Source organism: Chironomus tepperi, unplaced genomic scaffold (assembly GCF_022539635.2).
Source record: "Chironomus tepperi strain 1889 unplaced genomic scaffold, CSIRO-AGI_Ctep_v1 contig_74, whole genome shotgun sequence".
NCBI lineage: Eukaryota > Metazoa > Arthropoda > Insecta > Diptera > Chironomidae > Chironomus > Chironomus tepperi.
Window position 1 is genome coordinate 1,495,355 of NW_027226196.1, and position 20,071 is coordinate 1,515,425.

Consider the following 20,071-nt stretch of genomic DNA (forward strand, 5'->3'; position numbering starts at 1 on the left):
ATGCTTACTAGTGGAATTAAAATTGAAGTTTTGATTGATGGAGAAGTGTCTGGATGTGAAAAGATCAAGAGATTAAGCACGGCTGATGATCGAGCAAAACTGTGTAAATGATTGCAAATCCTTTAACATTTCACAATTCAAATTGTTGGATAACATCCAGTAAACATCTGACGATTTCACTGGAAAATAATAAACATGAGACAGTTCCATTTATTATATAACAATATTAACATTTCAAAATAAATCCAAAATAGAGATCAAATTGAAAGTCTTCTGAGAAAGCGACAACAAAGCCTAATATTGGATATGACTTATTCATGAGTAATCCATTCACATCGATTTGTTTTTGTTTAAATACACAATCTTATGATTCGTAAATCTGCGTAAATCATAGATTTTTTTTTCTAGAAAAAGACATAAAAAGTTTGTAAACATTTAGATATTTTTAGAAAATTCTGAATAATTCTTTGTTTATGTTATCACTTGAAGAGTTTGTTGGTGAATTTTTCGTATAAATTGATGTTTATCAGCTGTTTTAAGTATTGTTGAGAGTTTAGGGAACGTGAGCAAAGGGTTTTGTGTTTGAATCACACTTTAAATCGGTCTGATTGTGCTGAAATTTTAAATAAATTGATTTGTAAACAAAACTACAAAAAAAGTACGGGAAAAGTTTAGAAAATTTGAAAAATAACCGTTATTTCATGTTTGTTTTTTATAATAACGGATAATAACCTATAAACTGACTGAAAATAAGTTCAAAACATAACCTGTAAATTCATAAAAAATCAGTAAAATTTTATTTTTTTTAGATTTTTTCTTTTTTTCATTTATTTGACAAAATAGCAAGAGGTTGTCTCTTCATTTTCATTTTTAAATTAATTATTGAAAGTATAAAAAACTTAAGAATTATTTAAATACACTTGTTTTTATCATCATTCATAAATTACTTCACAAACTCATTTAATTAAAGTAGGTAATAAACTTTTACAATTATTACATGTTTTTTTTTGATGATATTCATCCTTATGATTAAATTCTTGAGACCATTTTGGTCGATTTTCATGTGTTTTATTTGATAAAATAAATTAAAATAACTGTCAAATAAATTATTTAAATTAAATGCATGTAATTTATTTATTTTTTTCATTATTTTATGCCACAAGAATATTTACTTCTTTTCTTTTCAACTTATTTGATTAATGATCACACAAAATACAGTAATTATAGTTTTTTGTCCAATAGATGCTCCTTAATTTCATACTTGAAAGTCCTGGATGTTAAAGTCTAACCTCAAAATATTCTCAGAATCTTCTATATAGCATGAAATCAAATGCATTTATCGAATGCATACACTAATTTATAGAAATGCAGTGTTGTTATCTTGATGGGTAGCTAGGGATAGACATAATCTGTGTCAGACTGGAATAGGGCGAATAAATGACTTTTCTAAAGTCAAATTTAATGGGATTCGACAGTTGCATGGAAGCATGCGGATAGTTGCATGCAACTATGCGAACACTTCCATGCAACTATCGATCTCCGCATATTGTCGATGTCTAGAGCAAATGTTGTCTAACTCAAATAGTTTCTAAGCTCAGATACTTAAAATAGTCTAGACCAGAGATGGTAGTCCTCTATTGTGGAGTCGACATTGACCCAGAACAGACAAGGAGCATGCGAATGTTCAAAATTGAGCATGCTCACTTTTTTGAGGATATTTATTGTCTGTTAAGGAGTCCGCTCTGCAGAGAAGGTGCCTTCTTGGACTATTTGAGTCCATATTCCAAAAGTCTAGTCAACTCTGATCTAGACTAATCCTAGTTCTGTCTAAAATAGTTAACATCTAGAACCAGACATTATCATCTAGACCAGTTGAGATTTGACACAAAAATTGTCAAATTGAGACAAAATCCCAACAAAATTGACTTAACCTAGCACAGACATCAAGTCTAACAACACTGTAGAAATGAGAAGCTACAAAAAAGATATTCCGTATCATTCAGATCCTTACGAACACAAACAGAAAATTCATGAAATTTGAAATTTAAAATAATTATTTTCACAGCATTCAGTTCTCAATTAAATTGGGAATTGAAGAAGAAACACAAAAAAAAGTGAAAGAAAGTCAAGAGAAATGAAATTGGAATTATTTGAGTTAATAGATATCGTTCCTTACTTTATAGAAATGGCTCTGTCGGATTTCGTCCTTATTTTTTAAATATTGTTTTTCTCTAGTATAGAAGAAGGTCGATTACATGATGTGGGGGATCTTGAAAAACATTTAATATTCTATTCTAAAATGTATGATGTATGTCGAAAAATGGATTTTATAAGTTAATTAATTTTTTTTAAATTTTCTTTTATATATAGAGACTAATGCCATCATGTTTCACTAATTGGTCGAATATATTGATTTATGCATGAAATTGTGTCCACGAATTATTTTTTTTTTTCTATTCTTACTTAATTTTTTTTGGTAAAAATTCTTGTTGTTGTAGTTGGTGTTGAGTCTTATAATTGTCAGGAATTGGCAGGTGTGTCATTTGATTCTAGTTGAGATGGGGAAGGTGGAATATGCGTTTATAAATAGACATAGCTGTTATCTAACATCTGTCTGCAATTGGATGTAATCTACTAACAATAGGATGTTCCTAATTCTAGTTGTTTGGGGGTGTTTAAAAGTAGTGTCTATTCTATGTGTACTATTCACACAATTTTTGGGATCTTTATCCACCTTCCGCAATGTATTTTCAAATTCTTTTGTATCTCCGTAAAGCACAAGGAATGCTCAGAAAGCATACGGCATAGAAATGACCGAAAATCAGGCTTTAAGTTGATTTGACTCTGGTGTGAATTCGAATTTCATCAAATCTGGCCATAAGACAAAGTCAAACTGACATGAAGCCAGATTATCGGCCATTTCTTAGCCGTGTGCCTTCCAGGATGCCTACAAAATTGAGCAAACTCAATCATATTGATGACCATTTTACCGTCATGTGCTTTTCAGGATTTTTCCTATCTAATCTGTACTATTATAACAATTTGAGTGCTGGTCCCAGCATTGTTTACCTTCTTGCTCTTAGAATTGTTGATTTATCCTACTTTAGAGCATGTTTAGAGTTGTCAAACTTAGAGTTAAATTGTACATGATCCTTGGATCATTCCTTGAATTTGGTACATTTAAATCATAAGATTGAATACCCTAGACATCTCAAAGTATCCTAATAGTGAAATGACGACCCTAGTTTGCCCTAATTATCAATCTAAATTTGTTTTTCATACATTACACCTTCTAATCCATCAATTGACATCCCTACCAAATCCAGTACAAAATTTCCTCAACATAATCTATGTTTTCTCTCTTTACTACATATTTGTTGCTTCTCTTAATTAATCACTTACTTAGTTAAATATATTAAAGATTTTTTTTATTTCTTTTTGCATTCTTACTTAGGTTAGGTTTTAAAAGATTGTCGATTACATAACACAATCACAGCGCCATATCATTCAATAGTTTTACATGCAAATAGAATTTTTTTTTTTCAATTTTTCATCTTGTTTTTCATAATTTTTCATTCTCTTTTGATGAGATTTTTCATTAAAACAAATGCAAGGGATGGACACTTTTTTGAATGATTTTTTAGGTTATTTTTGGTGAATTTTCACTCAGTTTGGTGAATTTTTTATGATTCAAAAAACTCAGTTTGGTGAATTTAGTGAATTTTTTGTCTTAAAAAGTTCAGTTTGGTGAATTTTTGCCCGAAAAAAAAAAACTCAGTTTTGGTGAATTTGAAGTAACTGAATTTTGAAATTTGAATTTAAAAACAATCAAAAAAAGTGTCCATCCCTTGAAAAATTAAAATAATAAAGAAGTAAGATGAACAATTTTACTTTAATCTTATATTATACACACGAATCTGGGTAATTAAAAGGAACAATTTTTCTCTTATTTTTCAACATCAATAATATGAATGAATAGTTAATTAAATAGAATTAAAGGGAAAATTTAAAGGACAAAGAAAAACTATTTTTTGGAATAAAACTTTTCGAATGTCAATACTGTTTGATTTATCGTTGGAAGTATTGACTCTTTTTTATCAATATTTATGAAATTTTCTGTGATTTTTAACGATTTTTTTAATTTTCAAAAAATATTTAACGAACATTTTAAATTTTAACGAATGTTTACAAAAACTTTTAACGAATTTTTTCACAAGCATTTAAACAATTTGAGATTTTTTAAAAGTAATTTGCACTAAGATTTAAGCAACATTCAATTGAGATTTTTTATGCAATTAATCATCAGAAAATTCCATAAATTTATAAAATTTCCTCACAAAAAAAAAATAAGGAAATATTCCATTTAAAGCTCAAAAATTTGTCAATAATTAAATATATATATCTGGGATGAGAAACATTGGGGGTAAGGGATCAACACACAATTAATTAATATGCAGGTATAAATGTTCTCTTTTTTTAGGAAAAATCTTTCATTATTATTGGAAGTATTCTCAGCTATCATAAGATTGCTTTATGAAAAAAATGCAGATTGCTTAAATTTTCTCTTATTTTTTTGTTGTAAAATGTAAAATTTATATTTTTTTAGATGTGTGTTACATGTGGTTCATCTGGTAGAAAAATGGGAACTTGTGATTTGATTGATATTTGATTAAAAACTTTCTTTCAATACCCAAACAGACAATGAGCGTAGTCATTTCAATGAGCGTAGTCATTTAAATGAGCGTAGTCATTTAAATGAGCGTAGTCACTTAACTGAGCGTAGTCATTTAGATGAGCGCAGTCACTTAAATGAGCGTAGTCACTTAAGTGAGTGTAATCACTTAGATGAGCGTAGTCACTTAAATGAGCGCAATCACTTAAATGAGCGCAATCATTTAAATGAGCGTAGTCACTTAAATGAGCGTAGTCACTTAAATGAGCGTAATCGTTTAAATGAGCGTAATCGTTTAAATGAGCGCAGTCACTTAAATGAGCACAATCACTTAAATGAGCGTAATCATTCAAATGAGCGCAATCATTTAAATGCGCGTAGTCACTTATATGAGCGTAGTCACTCATATGAGCGCAATCATTTTAATAATCGTAGTCACTTAGATGAGCGTAGTCGCTTAAATGAGCGTAGTCACTTGAATGAGCGCAATCAATATAAATGAGAACGCTCTATGTCTGTTTGGGATAGGTAATTGGGTAATTGAGAAGTAGAAGAATTGTTTTTGTTATAGCTGAGATAAAAATTGAAGAATTTTTTCATAAAGTTTTTTTGTCTAGCGATATATATATATCTATATTTATTGTATTTTTCAGGAAAAAGATAAAGAGATAGAGATAGAAATAGAGAGGAAGAGAGAGAATGTAATAAGAACAAGAAGGAAGTTTCTTTTTTAAGACAAAAAAATAGGAAAGAAAAAACTGCTTTATCGATAGATATTTTCTCAAACTGTATGTATGTATATAGAATTGTGTTGTATAAAGAGGATTTTTTTTTTGTTAAATATATATTTGATTCTTTTTACTTATTTATTGGATTTTTTGTTGATAAATAGCAAATGTTTTGATACTTAAAGAAGATATTCAGTTGACTGATTTGTGTTTGAATGATGTCTATCGTCTAATTGTTGTGTCGAGGTAGCTCTTTGGCAACATTCAATAGCTTGGCATGTTGGTAAACCTTCACAACCAGATAATAAGCACAATGATCTCTTCTGTTGTGCCGCCATATATTCTATTAATGTCTTATCAATTGCTCTCAATCGTTTCTCTAAACTTGTCGTTGCCAGAATGTTGACCTAAAAAAATAGCAAAGGAAATTGATCATTAATCATCATAAATAAATCATCAATTCAATTAAAATTAACTTACTTTTAATAATGGACTTAATGGTAAAATTGCAATAATCCACCATGTCCATGATGGACCATCGCAGCTTATCTCCCAATCCATTTCCAATTCTGGCATCTGTCCAAAGCTCTTTAAAATCTCATTTTTAATATTCTCGGGTAAACTTTCACACCATTGTTTGGCTTTTTCCATAACACGATAATGCAGATCCATAATTGAATCATAATTCTCGTCACAAACTGCTTCATCCTTAATATACTCAATATTTGCCGTCTCATAACCATCCTTTTCACTACGTCTAATAACGCGGAATCTCTTCGTACCAACGGTACTTAATATTGAACATCCATCGGCAAGTTGAACACAATCGCGTATTTCTAGCATGGTCCCATAATCAACATATCGTTGACGTGTACTTTGTGCCAAAACGATACCAAATTGACGTGTTCCACTTTCAATGGCACGACGCACCATAAGACGATAACGTGGCTCATAAATAAATAGTGGACATGGAACTGAGGGAAATGCTGTTGTACAAATAAATATTGGAATTGCTGGCTCTTTTTCCAATTCCTGTTGCTGACGTTTTGCATAAATTTTTGGAATATAACGTTTCATAGCCGTCTCGATAAATCGTGTTGTATTACGACGCGACAACGAGAGTAATGTTGGATTCTGTATATGATTAAAATTCAAATGATTTCGATACTGTTCAATCAACGGTGCCATACATAATGGGCAATATGTTGAATAGTCCATACAACGATCTAAGCATACCTGTTGAATGAAATAAATAAATTGACTGTTAAGGAACTGACATCCAGGTGGCGCAAGTGTTTATAATGCTTACCCAACAATATGTATGTCCGCATGGCGTAACAACAGGTCTATAAAGCGTCCTACAACAAAGTACACAATCAAAATCAGATGGTTCAATTTTCGATGGATCGACATCCAATAATGATGATGATTTTGGTTCCATTCCTAAAAAAAGAGGTAGAATGTCATGAAAATTTATTTTTATTTGAGTATATATCCTCAAGCATATGTTGATTGTTGGACATTCCAACAAATACTTACTTCGATATTTCTCAATTTCCTGATTTACTCTATCGAATAATGATCGTAAGCGAGCATTTTGTCTTGGAATGATTTGTTGACTATCTAAATGATTGTGATTTATATTATTGAGACGACGAAATAGTCGACGATTGTGTCTATTGCGTATTCGATCTAAGAATGGATTATAATCTTCACCTTCGCCGCAACTAAATGAAAATAAAAGGAAAAGAGATAATCAGTAAAGAGGATATTCGCAAGTTTTTACATGCTGTGCTGCGGAAACATTCAAAATAAGGAAATTTACCTCGAATTATCGTCCTCATAATCATACTCATTGTTGCTTATGAATTGATGATAATCATGTTGTTCATGCTGTTCACTAAAATATCGTTGGCGTCGTCGGCTGCGTGTCGTGAGTATATATGGTGCTGATGTTGATAATAAATGACTATTGATTGACCTATTCGACATAAAGATCCGTTGCAGAAGCTAATGGTTTTTGGTCAATGGAGCATAAATTAGATCAAAAATGGGGACGGCACATGAAAGATGACAAAAAAAATTAAATTACATTAATTATCAGTTACATAAGGATAGGAAGCATAAAAATCAATAACTTACCCTCGACAAGTCGTACCGTAGAGAATTTGTTAAGTTTTCAGATCTTTTATCTAAGCATATCGACACGCAATAAGCGACAAATGATTCCTCAATTCTACCCAAACCACTCAGTGCTAATGCTCTCCGATAATGACTCTGTATGTGACGAAAAAAGGAAGAAAAATAACACAAAAAGACCATTATTAATACATTCGGTACAAAACTGATTTTTTGTATAGGCTGATTATGTTGGATGATATGTTGTGGATATGATTTTAGTTTGTCTTGCTGCTAAATTCACAAATTAAGAATATAACGGTCAAATAAATTTCAAAATTTGTTCGAACTATATTCGGCCATCTCAGAATGTTTACAATTTGAAAAATAACGGTCAAATGAATTTCAAAAATTGTTCATCCTAAATTCAGTCATCTCGGAACACTTACAAATTTAATTTTAATTTCAAATTACATTTCTAGATTCCACACAGATTTAAAGTACGTCTCATTAAGAATAAGCTGTAAAGATTCATAATTTCCCCGAAGTAATTTTCCGTGCTTCACGCTAATAACAATAAAACAGCTTTTTCATGTTTAAAATCTCGTTAACAATTCCATCACGCTATATAAAATTGATACAAAAACTACAATCGCAACTCACTAGCCCATCAAAAATGCGTTACAGTCGCAAATTTACAATCTCCATTTAGAAGTTTTCCCATTTTCCTCTTCTTTTATGTTCATTCCATTTTGACTCACACCACTTCCCGAGAGACACATGTTATTTGTGATAGCTAAGTGGATGCCAAATCTTGTATAAGTGGGAATTTTCATGTTTTTTGCCATAAAAATTGCCTTTTTGCCGCAACATTAAGACATGTGGCCGTCACATTAATGCTGCATTACTGTCACATTAATTGCACATTGCCGCAACATTGATGCCATTTGACCACCACATTAGTGCCACAATGCCGCAACATGTGTCCGCAACTTGGACACCACGTGTCTACCACTTGAACACCACATGCCCGCCACTTGGATACCACGTAACCACTACTTGACTGCCATGACAATTTTGTGCCGATCGGGCTACATTCCTATTAAGAATGTTGTGGTGTCTTAGTCATTCTATGGCTTCATGACCCTTTCATCCATCCAATGAATGGAATATGACACAATTTCAATGAACACTAAATGTGTATGAGTAAGTGAATGAGAGAGAGAGACAAATGAGAGAAGAATGTAGCTAAAAAAGGTTTTTTTTATGTACTCGAGCAGAGAAAGATGTCAAAATGTACATTTTTGTAATTTCAGTACATAAAAATGGATTATGTAAAGAGAGTGAGAGCAAAGAAGTAAAAAAGACCATGAATGATTATTGCCAATGCACTGCAAAGTGTTATTGCTTGTTCATTCGTTAACTATTGTTATTGTTATATCAAGAGCTAAAGGTTCATAAGTGAGTGAAGAAAGAAAGAAAAAAAAATGAAAATCATCAGACACAAAAGAGCGTGGCAATATGCGAAAATTGCACAAATCTTCAATTATATAATGGATACAGAGATATACATATAATATATTTGTTTTGTATGTGCGGCAGCTCAGGTAAGATTGCAAAAAATAATAATAAAATGGTTATTGCGAATAATGCAATTATGACATGAACTTTTTTTATTTAATAATCTCTTACACCCTTTTTATGTAAGACTGTGTACAACATCAGCATTATTGATGAGTCATCAGATTCATGGTAAAGTTGTAATCAGAGTCGTAACAAGAATTAGGACAATTTTTGTTAAAATGGAATCAAAAATCACTCATCAAAGCAACATCACATATGGCAGCGATTGTAGTATGTCGCGACACACAGTTGCTCAATACTGAGCCATGGCATCATTCCACTTTGTCATCAACACGATGAGCAACAAAGCGAGATGCATTAGCACAGTGGTGTGGCATCCTTTGTGATACACAACAGTGGTAGACAAACTGTACGACGCGCCAAATTGGTGAACATCCTGTGTACCATGCCACAATGGCGTACCACAGTGGTGGACAACATGTTTGCCGTACCATAGTGGTGGACAACATGTTTGCCGTACCACAGTGGTGGACAAAATGTGTGCCACACCACAGTGGTGGACAACATGTGTGCCAAACCACAGTGATGAGCATTCTGTGTGTTGCGCCACAGTGGTTTAATACATTGCAGCTACGCCATGTCACTCGGTACCCAAACTCCCTCTCAAAAGCCTTCCATCCCTGACAAAAAGCAATCATTGAAGAATATCATTTTATTGTCTATTTTTTTTTCGGAAAGAAAAAAATTCTCATCAATCTTCAAGTTGCGTAACAATCAAATGGAAGAGAATGACATGAAGCCTGAATAAGAAGGATGCATTGAGATGTTTGTTAGATATAACACGTCGTTAAATTTTGTCGCATGTTTACACATTGAATATTATGACACACAAACATACATAAATATATATGCACGCAAATCCTTCGAGTCTTTTTTTGCTATTACAGAGTAAACTCACGCACGTATTTGGATTATAGGAAGGATGTGGTCTTATGTACGTATGACTAAATTTACATAATAACGTCACTGACGGTATCGTGGAACGTAAATCTTTTGTCACTTTTAATCAGCTCATGCTAAATTCTACATTTCATGTCCATGCATGAATCACATTCTTCAAATAGCTTCCTTTGGCTAGAGATGTCACCCAACCCACATCGCATGCTATAGCCGCGTCAAGATTTGCCAATATGAATGTAATCTCACATCTTTATTAAATATAAGTTATATTTTGGTTATATAATGGAACTTAGAAGAAAGGATAGTAAAGTTGCATAAATTTAGCATTATCATTACTAAAATCCTAGCCAAAAATCAAAAAAGATTTTTTTTAAGTACGAAAATGCAATAAAATGTTTTGTGTCCCTCTTCTAATAGCTATACTCGCCATTATGCCGACATAAGCTTTTGTCGACATTAATATGATAAAAACCCAAATAATTGACATCTCTACACCCAACCCACATCGCATGCTATAGCCGCGTCAAGATAAAAAAAGATTTTTTTTAAGTACGAAAATGCAATAAAATGTTTTGTGTCCCTCTTCTAATAGCTCGACATTAATATGATGCGGCATAAAGTAAACAATAAAATTGAGACCAAAAGCATTATTATAAATGGGGAAGACAAACAAACAAACAATACGTCTTGAAATGATATTTTTTGCTTATGCTAAGGCTGTTAAAGCACATCAGCCATCATCTTATTTTTGCTGGCAGTAGTAACACATTTTTGATGACGACTGAATGATGATGATTATGATAATTGTCACAGATTATGCAAGAAACAATAAGGAGATTTAGCATAAAAAATCACAAAATGAATTTAAATTGATGAATAATGAGACGATATTTAAGGATGATTCATTAAACTTTTATATTCTGTGCTGAATTTCACAATTTGACGTAATTTCAATATTCTTTTTCATTCAATTAATTTAATACATTTATGTCCAGTGATGTGCAACGTTTGTGTCGCAACATGCCTTGTTGATAAGTGGTCGACAATCTGTGTGCCATGACACATCATTGTGATAAGTGGTTGGCAACTTGTGTGTCGTGGCAAAAATTGTGATAAGTGGTGCCAAGAAACTTGTTTGTCGCGACACATCATTGTGATAAGTGGTTGGCAACTTGTGTGACACAACACACCTTTGTGATAAGTGGTCGGCAACTTTTGTGCCGCAGCACAACTTAGTTACAAGCCTCAACCGAAATTCCTCAAGTGTGTCTAGTGTTTCGCATCACACAGGTTGTCCACCACAGTATTATGTGATAATAAATAAATTATGACGATATTCCTTTTTAAGGAACACCCACACGATGAATATATTTTGAAAGTTCAATTTGCTTCTGCTGCGCTTACCGTCATGAAATTTTATTATCTATTTTGGGAACAGTGTTAACATAATTTTATTTAGTTTGTGGGCTGATGCTGAATTAGTAATTTATATTTGGGTTTATAAGAATCTTTTGTGGTTTTAGCAAGTGTGGGTGCATGGGATGTTTTAGAATTTTAAGATTAAGGATGGAAATTTGTTTTGAAAACTGCTTAAAATTGGAAATTTTCAGATAAAATTCGAATTTTTTTAAGCTAATTGAGAACTTTTCGTTCACAAAATTAAAAAAACTTCGTAAAAATTTGAAAAAGTTTCATTGAAAAATTTCAAAATTCAAAAAACCGTTAAATTTTTAAGAATCTTTCTTATAATTTTACAAACAAAAATTCAAATTCCAAATGACCGTTAAAAAATATTTAAAGCCAAAAAACCAATCAAATCAATTTCCAAAATTGTTACCAAGCTCAAAGAACCTAATTTACTTTCCATCTCTAATTGAATTTTTCTATGAAAGTCTTTACACAGAAGCACATTAATTTAATATGACGACATTAAAGACACAATCAATAAGCGATGATTGAAAAGAAGAAAAGAAAAGTTAATGAAATTTCATTTATTTCAGTTCCATTAAGTTCAAACCCTCCGTACGAGACACTTTAATTAGACTGAAGTAAAAAAGCTCTAAAAAAGCTCTAATTTAATGGAAAATAAAAAAAAGAGCTTTTAAAGTTCTTTTGCATGAACTGTAAAAAAAGTAATTGAACTCAAACTCAATTAATCGTCAGTACAAGCATAGAACATACTTGAGGGTTGAGAAGGATTAGTCATGGTCATTTGTGCATTGTTATAAATTGACTTTTATGCAGCATAGAACATAATTTTATTCAGTAAAATTTTAAATTGAAAATAATAAAAAATAATTACAGGTTAAGCATTAATAATTACAGTCAAGGAAACATATAACACGATTTTGTGAATGTTAAGCTATTAATGTGAAATACATTTGAATTCTCAATAGTATGAGAATTATTATTGAAGTAAGCAACTTATCAGGAAGTGGAATTCTATATATAATAAAACATTCTTGACATTCGAGCGTTTATTTTATGTCATTACGTAACCGTACGTAGAAGTCAAAACTTATGCAAAATTAAAATGATATTTGAGAACTTTTTTGTTGTTTGTCATTGAGAATTTTCCTTGAATAGTTACAGGAACTGAGGTTTTTTAGAAGTTATTTACTTTGAAATTTGAATTTCAATTTATGTAAAAATAATTGTTGAATTTTATCTGATTTTGTGTTAGGTAAGTGCTGTTTTCAATGCTTATTTGGCTGTGTTGCTCAATATTATCTTAAACGGATTTTTGGATTTTAAATATCAACGATTTTTTAAATTTTAGAACTTTTTTTAACCGTCTTTCAAATTTCAAATGTTAACTGTATAAAAAAATTCAAATAATTTCGAACGATTTTCAAATTTCTAATTTTGATTTTCTAACGATCTTCAGAAATTCAAATAATTATCTAATGGCTTTTAAAATTTCAAATCTCAACTCAAGGCTTATTTTTGAATTTTCTAACGGTCGATTATTTAAGAATTTTAAATCTCAACGTAAATTTTCCAACGACTTTTAGAATTTTAAATCAGTTGATCCACCAAAAAAAAATTCATTTAACCTCAAAATTCCACTTTAAACTCCATTTTTCATCATCCAAACAAGCAACAAATCACATTTATTGTTCTGCCCTGTTTACTCTACGAAAAAAAATCTCAACCATAAATTACTTTAATATAAAAATATGTAGCGAAATAAAAGCAAGTAAACCAATATTTATGTAAAAAGTTTGAAATATTTACTCAAAGTCGTAATTTCTGTTGCCATTTTATATTATTCAAAACAAGCAAGTTACATTGTTATAGCAAAATTTCTCTACATCTTTTACATAAAGATTATTCCTTGTGATTGCGCAAAAAAATCTTTTTTTCTCCTCCCATTTTTTTCCATTATCTAAGATAATGCTTATGCTCTTAAAACTTCTCTTATTTCCTTTTTTTCTGTAATTATTGATGCTTTTGTATTAATTTCATTGCATAAATTGGATTGAAAAAAAAAAAAATTATGAAACTTCGTTTGCATAAATAGATTGTAATGGAAGAAGGTTGGTACTGAGAAAGTGATAGCTTGAGGAACTTGGGAGGATTTGGGGGACTGGGTTAAATTCGGAGGACGGGTTGGGAGTTGTTATGCATCTTAAGAAATTTTAATTAATCTATTTCAATATTTATTCTAGGTACACAAATGAATAGTCGCAGTTTGAGGTCATCAGAAGCTGTTTCGATCTCTTTTCATTTTGAAGCTGCCCGGATTAATTGAAATATATATTTCAATCTTTATAGGTTAGATACCTGTTACAAAATGTCGTTACGAATTTGGGGTATCGACCCATATATAGGCTTAGAATCTGCCAATTTGTGAGAATAAGGCCTACTGTGAGAATAAGGCCTCTGTGGACGAGTGGTTAAGCAACAGACGGAACAGCTGTATCACTCTTGAGTGAGTCCGTGGGTTCGATTCCCACCACCAAAATCATTACATAGAGTGCTGTCGATATGAAAAGGATTCGGACGGTGCTCACGACATTAGTTTTAGTTGATCCGCATTTTAACGAATTTCCAACTGCATCCTTAATCTGAATCAAGAATGCATTTTAGCAGTGCCAGACTCTGATCTAGATGGAGGGGCCTTTTATTGTATCCTTCAAATAGCAACATGGACACAGTAAGTAAGCATACCTTCCAGGATGGAGAGATAAGTGCCATAACCTCAAAATATTCCCTACCTCCACTACTCCAGAACATTCGAGTAACTCAATTATCTCCAATTCCTCCTTTTCATCTCAGTACCTAGCTCACAATACCTCCTCTTATTCATTTATCTAACAATAAAGATGAAATACGTCGGAATTATATAATCATTTCTCATCTACATATCTCAATAGCGATTGGATGAGCAAAAAAAATTTACGGACACGCAGTTGGTATGCAATCGAAGGGATAAAATAGAGAAATGAAATATTGTGAATGACATTTCATTAGAATCGCTGTGGACATCTCGTGAAAATTCTCTCTTTTATGGCCTCCGCGTACATACGTTGCACAATCTCATTCTCCATAACTTGACATTGTCATTCTCTTACTGGCAGACATAGACATCACGTGTTTTAATGAAAACCCGTCGAATGCGTGCTTTTAATATCCAATTCGCAGAAAAAAAGTTTATGTTCGTACGTTTTCATAATATTCTTATGGAACACATGAATGTTTATTGAATTCTTCGTAAAATTAACGTCAATTGCCTGCCTTGCTAACGTCATTTGTGATTTTTAAGTTTATGAGAATCATCAAATTAAATTACTTTGTTCTTATCTTTTTCAATTTAGCTTGATCTTTTCTGCTCAGTCTTATGTCCTAAATTACAATTCAACCTGACCAAAAAAAATTGCCAAAATCATCTTGAACGACGATAATAATAAAAATTTGCGATATTATTAAGTATTAACAATGTGGAGCAAGAGTGAGAGGTGCGAATGGTAATATAATTTCATTTGAGTTTCATTCACTTGTCATTTTTTTTGTTCGTACAAGGTAAATGAGTTTCACAAATGAGAACGAGTGTGCTTTCAGCACTAATTAGAATGTAAATCAAATTGAACAGCATGGAATGGCATCTCGATTGAAGGTTCTTTGGGTATTATTTTTGCATTTGGTGGCGGAGAATGTCTGTTTTGAAGGTCATTTAGGAAATTTTATTAATTTTTGCTTTAAAAGAATGTAAACAATGCTTACGTAAAATTGGAGAAATACGTACGTAAAAATTGTAGACTTAAAGGAAAACGTAAATAAAAATTGTAGACTTACAATAAAACGTTTGTAAAATTGAGTAAATTTGTATTTCGAACGACTGTATAATTATAGAAAACGTACGTAAAATTGTAGAATTAAGTACGTAAAATTTGTAGACTTATTAAAAACGTACGTAAAAAATTGTAAAAATTGTAGACTTATAGAAAACGTTAAAGGAAAACAATGTTTTAATCCATAAACTTTATCATTAACACGATAAAATCCCATAAATCAGTGTAAACACAAAGCAATCATAAGTTCCTTCAACTTTAACATTCAAGTTCACACGAAATGAGTCGAAAAACACAACAAAAAACCAAGCTTGTTGATTTGATTACTACATTTTAATGAGTTCATTTTTGCAATAAATTATCTCGAATTAAAAATAAATATGGCAATATTGTTGACTGCAAAAAATCATTTAAATTTTAAATTAATTTATATTTCAAAATGATCGATTTTGCTCATAATTATTTTTAGAACTTGTACCCAAAAACCAAAATGAGAGCTTATCGATTGAATGAGAATTCAAATTAAATCAACCAACATTAAAAACATTAATCATTGACTGTTTACGTGCAGAACGTAATTCATTTTGAAAACGAGAAGACAAATGCCCCAAAATAATATATATTCAGGACAAAAGTCCATGAACCTTTCTATACAATTTTCTGTTTTTCGTTGATTCATGATGATGTACGAACTGTGCGTCCATTGCCACTAATCTTCCTCTATTGTATATCTTCTTTTCTACAAACTCATTCTCTTGTTCATCTTCTTACTTTTAAACGTATTTTTGAAAATAATGAAGCTTATTATTGGCTGGCTTGGTAGGTTATGCGTGAGATCTCAGGAATTAGACATCGTAGAGAGATCTGGTTTGAAGTATTAGCTCCGTACCAAAAAGTTATTGGTTTATCAATTGGTTTGGTAGCTTAGAATCATGGTTAAATGCTTTAATTAACGATTTTTCAATTTTTCATAAAAAACACGTGCTTTTAGGCTTTTGAAATTTTGAATTTTTTTAACCGTTAATTTTCAAAAAAGAATAAACCGTTATTTTTCATGTGATTTTAGTTTTGAATCCTAACCAAATTCTAATCGCTGTCCAAAAATGCGCTTAAGTCACTCAACACGAGGACTTTATACATTTTTTTTATTACATTTCGAAATAAATATAAACGTGAAAAAAATGTTTTTCCTCATAATTTTTAAGCACATAAATCAAACTGCTGACTCTCTCGTCTACTCGACCACACAACACAACGAATAAAAGACAAAAGAGATAATTTTCAGTCTTGACTTCTGTATTTATATTTCATTCACTGCTTGGCTTGATGTTTTTATTTTGTTTCATGTCATCAGTAGTCAGAAAAGGAACGCACAATTTAATAGACTTGAGGAAAAACAATTTTCTTTTTTTCTTGGAAAAATTTGAGATTCTGACTTAGATCTAGAGATGCGGGACACACGTCAATCTGCACATAAATTGATCAAAAAAATCAACAAAAAAAGAATTGAGACAATTTAAAATTCATGTTTACATAACATTTAACAGTCATTCATTCAGAAATGGAATAACTGAATGACTGATTTTGGCGTAAGGATTACATTTTCATTCTGTCTCCATTGAAAGAAATCTCTTTGCATAAACATTATTCTAAATTTCAATGAGTTTTTTTTATTCGCGCATCATTATTCTCCAAATCATTGATTATGTGATGCTTTTGAAGGAAACGGAGTGTGACTGTGTATCTATTTTTGGCGATGCTTTAAAGCTTAGTTTTGAGTAGCACTGCTGGTATTACTTTGAGTGTGCTTAATACATCTTGTGATCTAGCCATATTCAGATGTACAGATCAATTTTAGTTGCAATCCATGACAGAAACCGTACAAATTCATGATAATTTGTACTTTTTACCCCTTGTAAATTCCTATTACCTGTTTTGCAATGCTAAATTCTGTCGCTTGTTATCTTGTAATTCCCAATACCCAATGCTGTACTGTTCTATAGCCATCCTCCCTAGGTTGACTACTGTCTGATATAGCAATCCAATACCCAGAAAGCGAATTGTTCATTATACTTTAGATAATACACTTCCCCAGCAGCTTATCTAAGGTATATATTTAGCAACCTTAAGGCATACCCGACAATTGACCTCAAATGAGACTTAATCATCACAATCTTTAGAATAATATCTTATTTCATGATAAAAATGTCTAAAAATAAAAAAAAAGTTAATCTCTCGACTTGTATATGCGCTCTAGTTTCACAGCTTGACAGCATTATCAATCAATTCTACCGTCTCATTCTCGATTTTTTTCACACATTTGCTCATCAAGTCGTATTTGCTAATATTAATCATTTTTAAACGCCCACGAGCATTCACGATTGCAATTTTTCACCTCTTTATTTCGCAATTCTTTCATCTCTGTGCTTTATTTAAGATACAGAATATAATAAAAAATGTGTCAAAATATTTTCATATCCAAAAATTTCATATTGGAATGATTTTATGTCAGGCAAACTCAAAATTTTTGGTTCTACTGTGAATAAAATAATCCTTTTCATCATTAAATATTCACACACCACTGTCTCACTTGTCAAATATGTACAAAATATATTCATGACGCTTTTATGCTCGTAAAAGAGAAGCTTGAATTGAATTTGCACAAAACTTTTTGAATGGAATAGGAAGAGTTGAATAAATGGCGTGAATAAATTTTGCTTTGTGCATTTCAAAAAGGATAAAAAGCCTTTTTTGTTTGGTCTATCTGTTCCACCTGCTTTATATACAGTCTACTTTAAGTAAACAGCTATAATTTATGTCTAATAATTAAATTAAAGTAAATATTGAAATAAAATGTAAACAATACGGGGCCTACAACTACGCATATTGTATAAAATATTTAAATATAATTTAATCGTTAACAAGAAAATATTTAAATTGTAAACAAAAAACAAATCTTTTTATTTGCATTCCGACACAGACCATTTGGTGCTAAGTTCTTATATATCAGTCAATAATTGCAATTGTAAATATTAACATATTCAATAAGCATCTTCATGTGGGGTGTTATTTACGTTAGGAATCATCTGATCAGTTTAACACTACCTTGTAACAGTTTGTACACAGCAAGAGGTTATTGGACGATAAATATCGATTTTATTATGATATCATTAGGGGATTTAAATCGATTAATTTGTTGATGATTTGATTATTCGAAATTTTTCATCAAGCTTGTTGCTTTGCTTTTAAATTTGGTTAATTTCTAGATCAATGACATCCAGAGCTATGCAAGGGTAATTTGCGACTATTGATTGTTTAACGAATAAGGGTGCGTCAGACCTGTACACTCAGTAGATCTAAATTTTATTTAGGGAGACCAAACATCAGCCTTTGATGACGCCATTGTCTATAGCCTACAAAGCGAGGTTGTGAACCTCAATTCTACTGCGTATGATTCGAAAAAGGAAAATTTAAAAATTGCTTCGGCCGAGTCTCGAACTCATGACCGCTTGGTCGGTATCACAATAATTAGGTACAATTGCGAAACCATTCCGCCACCGACTCACCTCAACCCACATTTTTGACATTGATATCTTGTCATTAATATCAATTTTCCGAGCAACTAATGAAACAATTGAAATATAAAATATTTAAATAAAAATTCAAATTTATTCCTTATTTACCCCACTAAATTATCATTTTTACTGAAAACCATTTTTTATAAATTTTATGATGCACATTAGGCAGTCTATTGAACGTGATAATGGCTCGAGCAGAACAAATGGACACGTGAGAACTTTCATCACATGACAAAAAAGTCCTAAAATATAAAATTCAACCCTTTTTTATACCTTAATTTAGTATATTTTTGTCATTTGCTAGCTGAGCTCACTAAATATTAATAAACAAGTGTCGAAACGTCAAGAAGGTAGGGTCATTAACTTCATGTAGATCATCAGACAACACGAATATAAAATACGAAATAATTGACATGGCAAAGAATAAGAGGTAAGCTGCTTTTATTTATGATACAAAAGTGCTATAAAGATGTTTCCACGCTTCCGCTTCTTCCTCTTCTATCGTCATAAAGTATTGCAAGAAATAATCGTGAGGAACAGAAAAAAAATCATCAAAGTTTTGTGAGTTTATATGCTGTTGCTATTTTTTTTCTGCTCTCTTTCATTCTGATGATAAATTTTTCATTTTATTGTAGTTTTTTATAGGTTCATTCATCCATAATGTTTGAAGTTTATTCCGTTTTTCTGAGTTTTATTGGTCAAGACTCGAAGTTATGTCTTAGTCTGAGGCAGTGTGGTGCAAACTATTTTCTGCCATGGTGCACCTTGGTGGTAAGTCTCGACGGAAACCACACACGACATGTCTCACCTAGTGTCGCAACACACAGTTTGAACTGAACAACAGTGGTATAAGGGTATAACCATATGTAGCTATGTAAGGTAAGGTGGGTATGATCAGGCATCCTAGTGAAACTTGGCGGGGTTCTTGTCGCATTAGTGGTTGTCACTGGCGCTTAGGGTGAGTGAGAATATTAGGCTATATGCTAGGGATAAGACCTTAGGGTACAACTGGGTTTACTCTAAATTACACCCAGATTCCATGCATTAATCCTTAAAATACTTAAATATAGAATAATCTTCAATTAAGTAGGTTAATCCAAGAAAACCAACCTGGTGCAAACACGTTTACAAGGGGGA

General features: G+C 31.5%; 2 protein-coding genes across 2 annotated transcripts in view; one reads left to right on the forward strand and one right to left on the reverse strand.

Moving 5' to 3' along the window:
• LOC139101071 (glutamate-rich protein 6B-like) lies at window positions 1-5,174 on the forward strand. The gene is made up of 2 exons (XM_070653939.1): window positions 1-103; window positions 4,699-5,174. Exons 1-2 carry the CDS (start codon window positions 1-3, stop codon window positions 5,172-5,174), a joined length of 579 nt encoding a protein of 192 aa, XP_070510040.1.
• Window positions 4,240-20,071, reverse strand: part of LOC139101108 (LON peptidase N-terminal domain and RING finger protein 3) — a 57,137-nt gene continuing 41,305 nt past the window's right edge. Inside the window, exons 3-8 of the mRNA XM_070653984.1 lie at window positions 7,543-7,677; window positions 7,226-7,410; window positions 6,940-7,127; window positions 6,710-6,843; window positions 5,881-6,636; window positions 4,240-5,807 (exon numbers count right to left, since the gene is read on the reverse strand). Of these exons, the coding sequence (XP_070510085.1) occupies window positions 5,580-5,807; window positions 5,881-6,636; window positions 6,710-6,843; window positions 6,940-7,127; window positions 7,226-7,410; window positions 7,543-7,677 (1,626 nt within the window). The 3' untranslated portion in view covers window positions 4,240-5,579. The remainder of the gene's footprint in view (window positions 5,808-5,880; window positions 6,637-6,709; window positions 6,844-6,939; window positions 7,128-7,225; window positions 7,411-7,542; window positions 7,678-20,071) is intronic.

Coding starts and splice junctions, on each gene's coding strand:
- LOC139101071 (XM_070653939.1), top strand. CDS start 1: ATGCTTACTAGTGGAATTAAAATTGAAGTTTTGATTGATGGAGAAGTG. Junction 104..4,698: donor TGATGATCGAGCAAAACTGT/GTAAATGATTGC, acceptor ATACCCAAACAG/ACAATGAGCGTAGTCATTTC.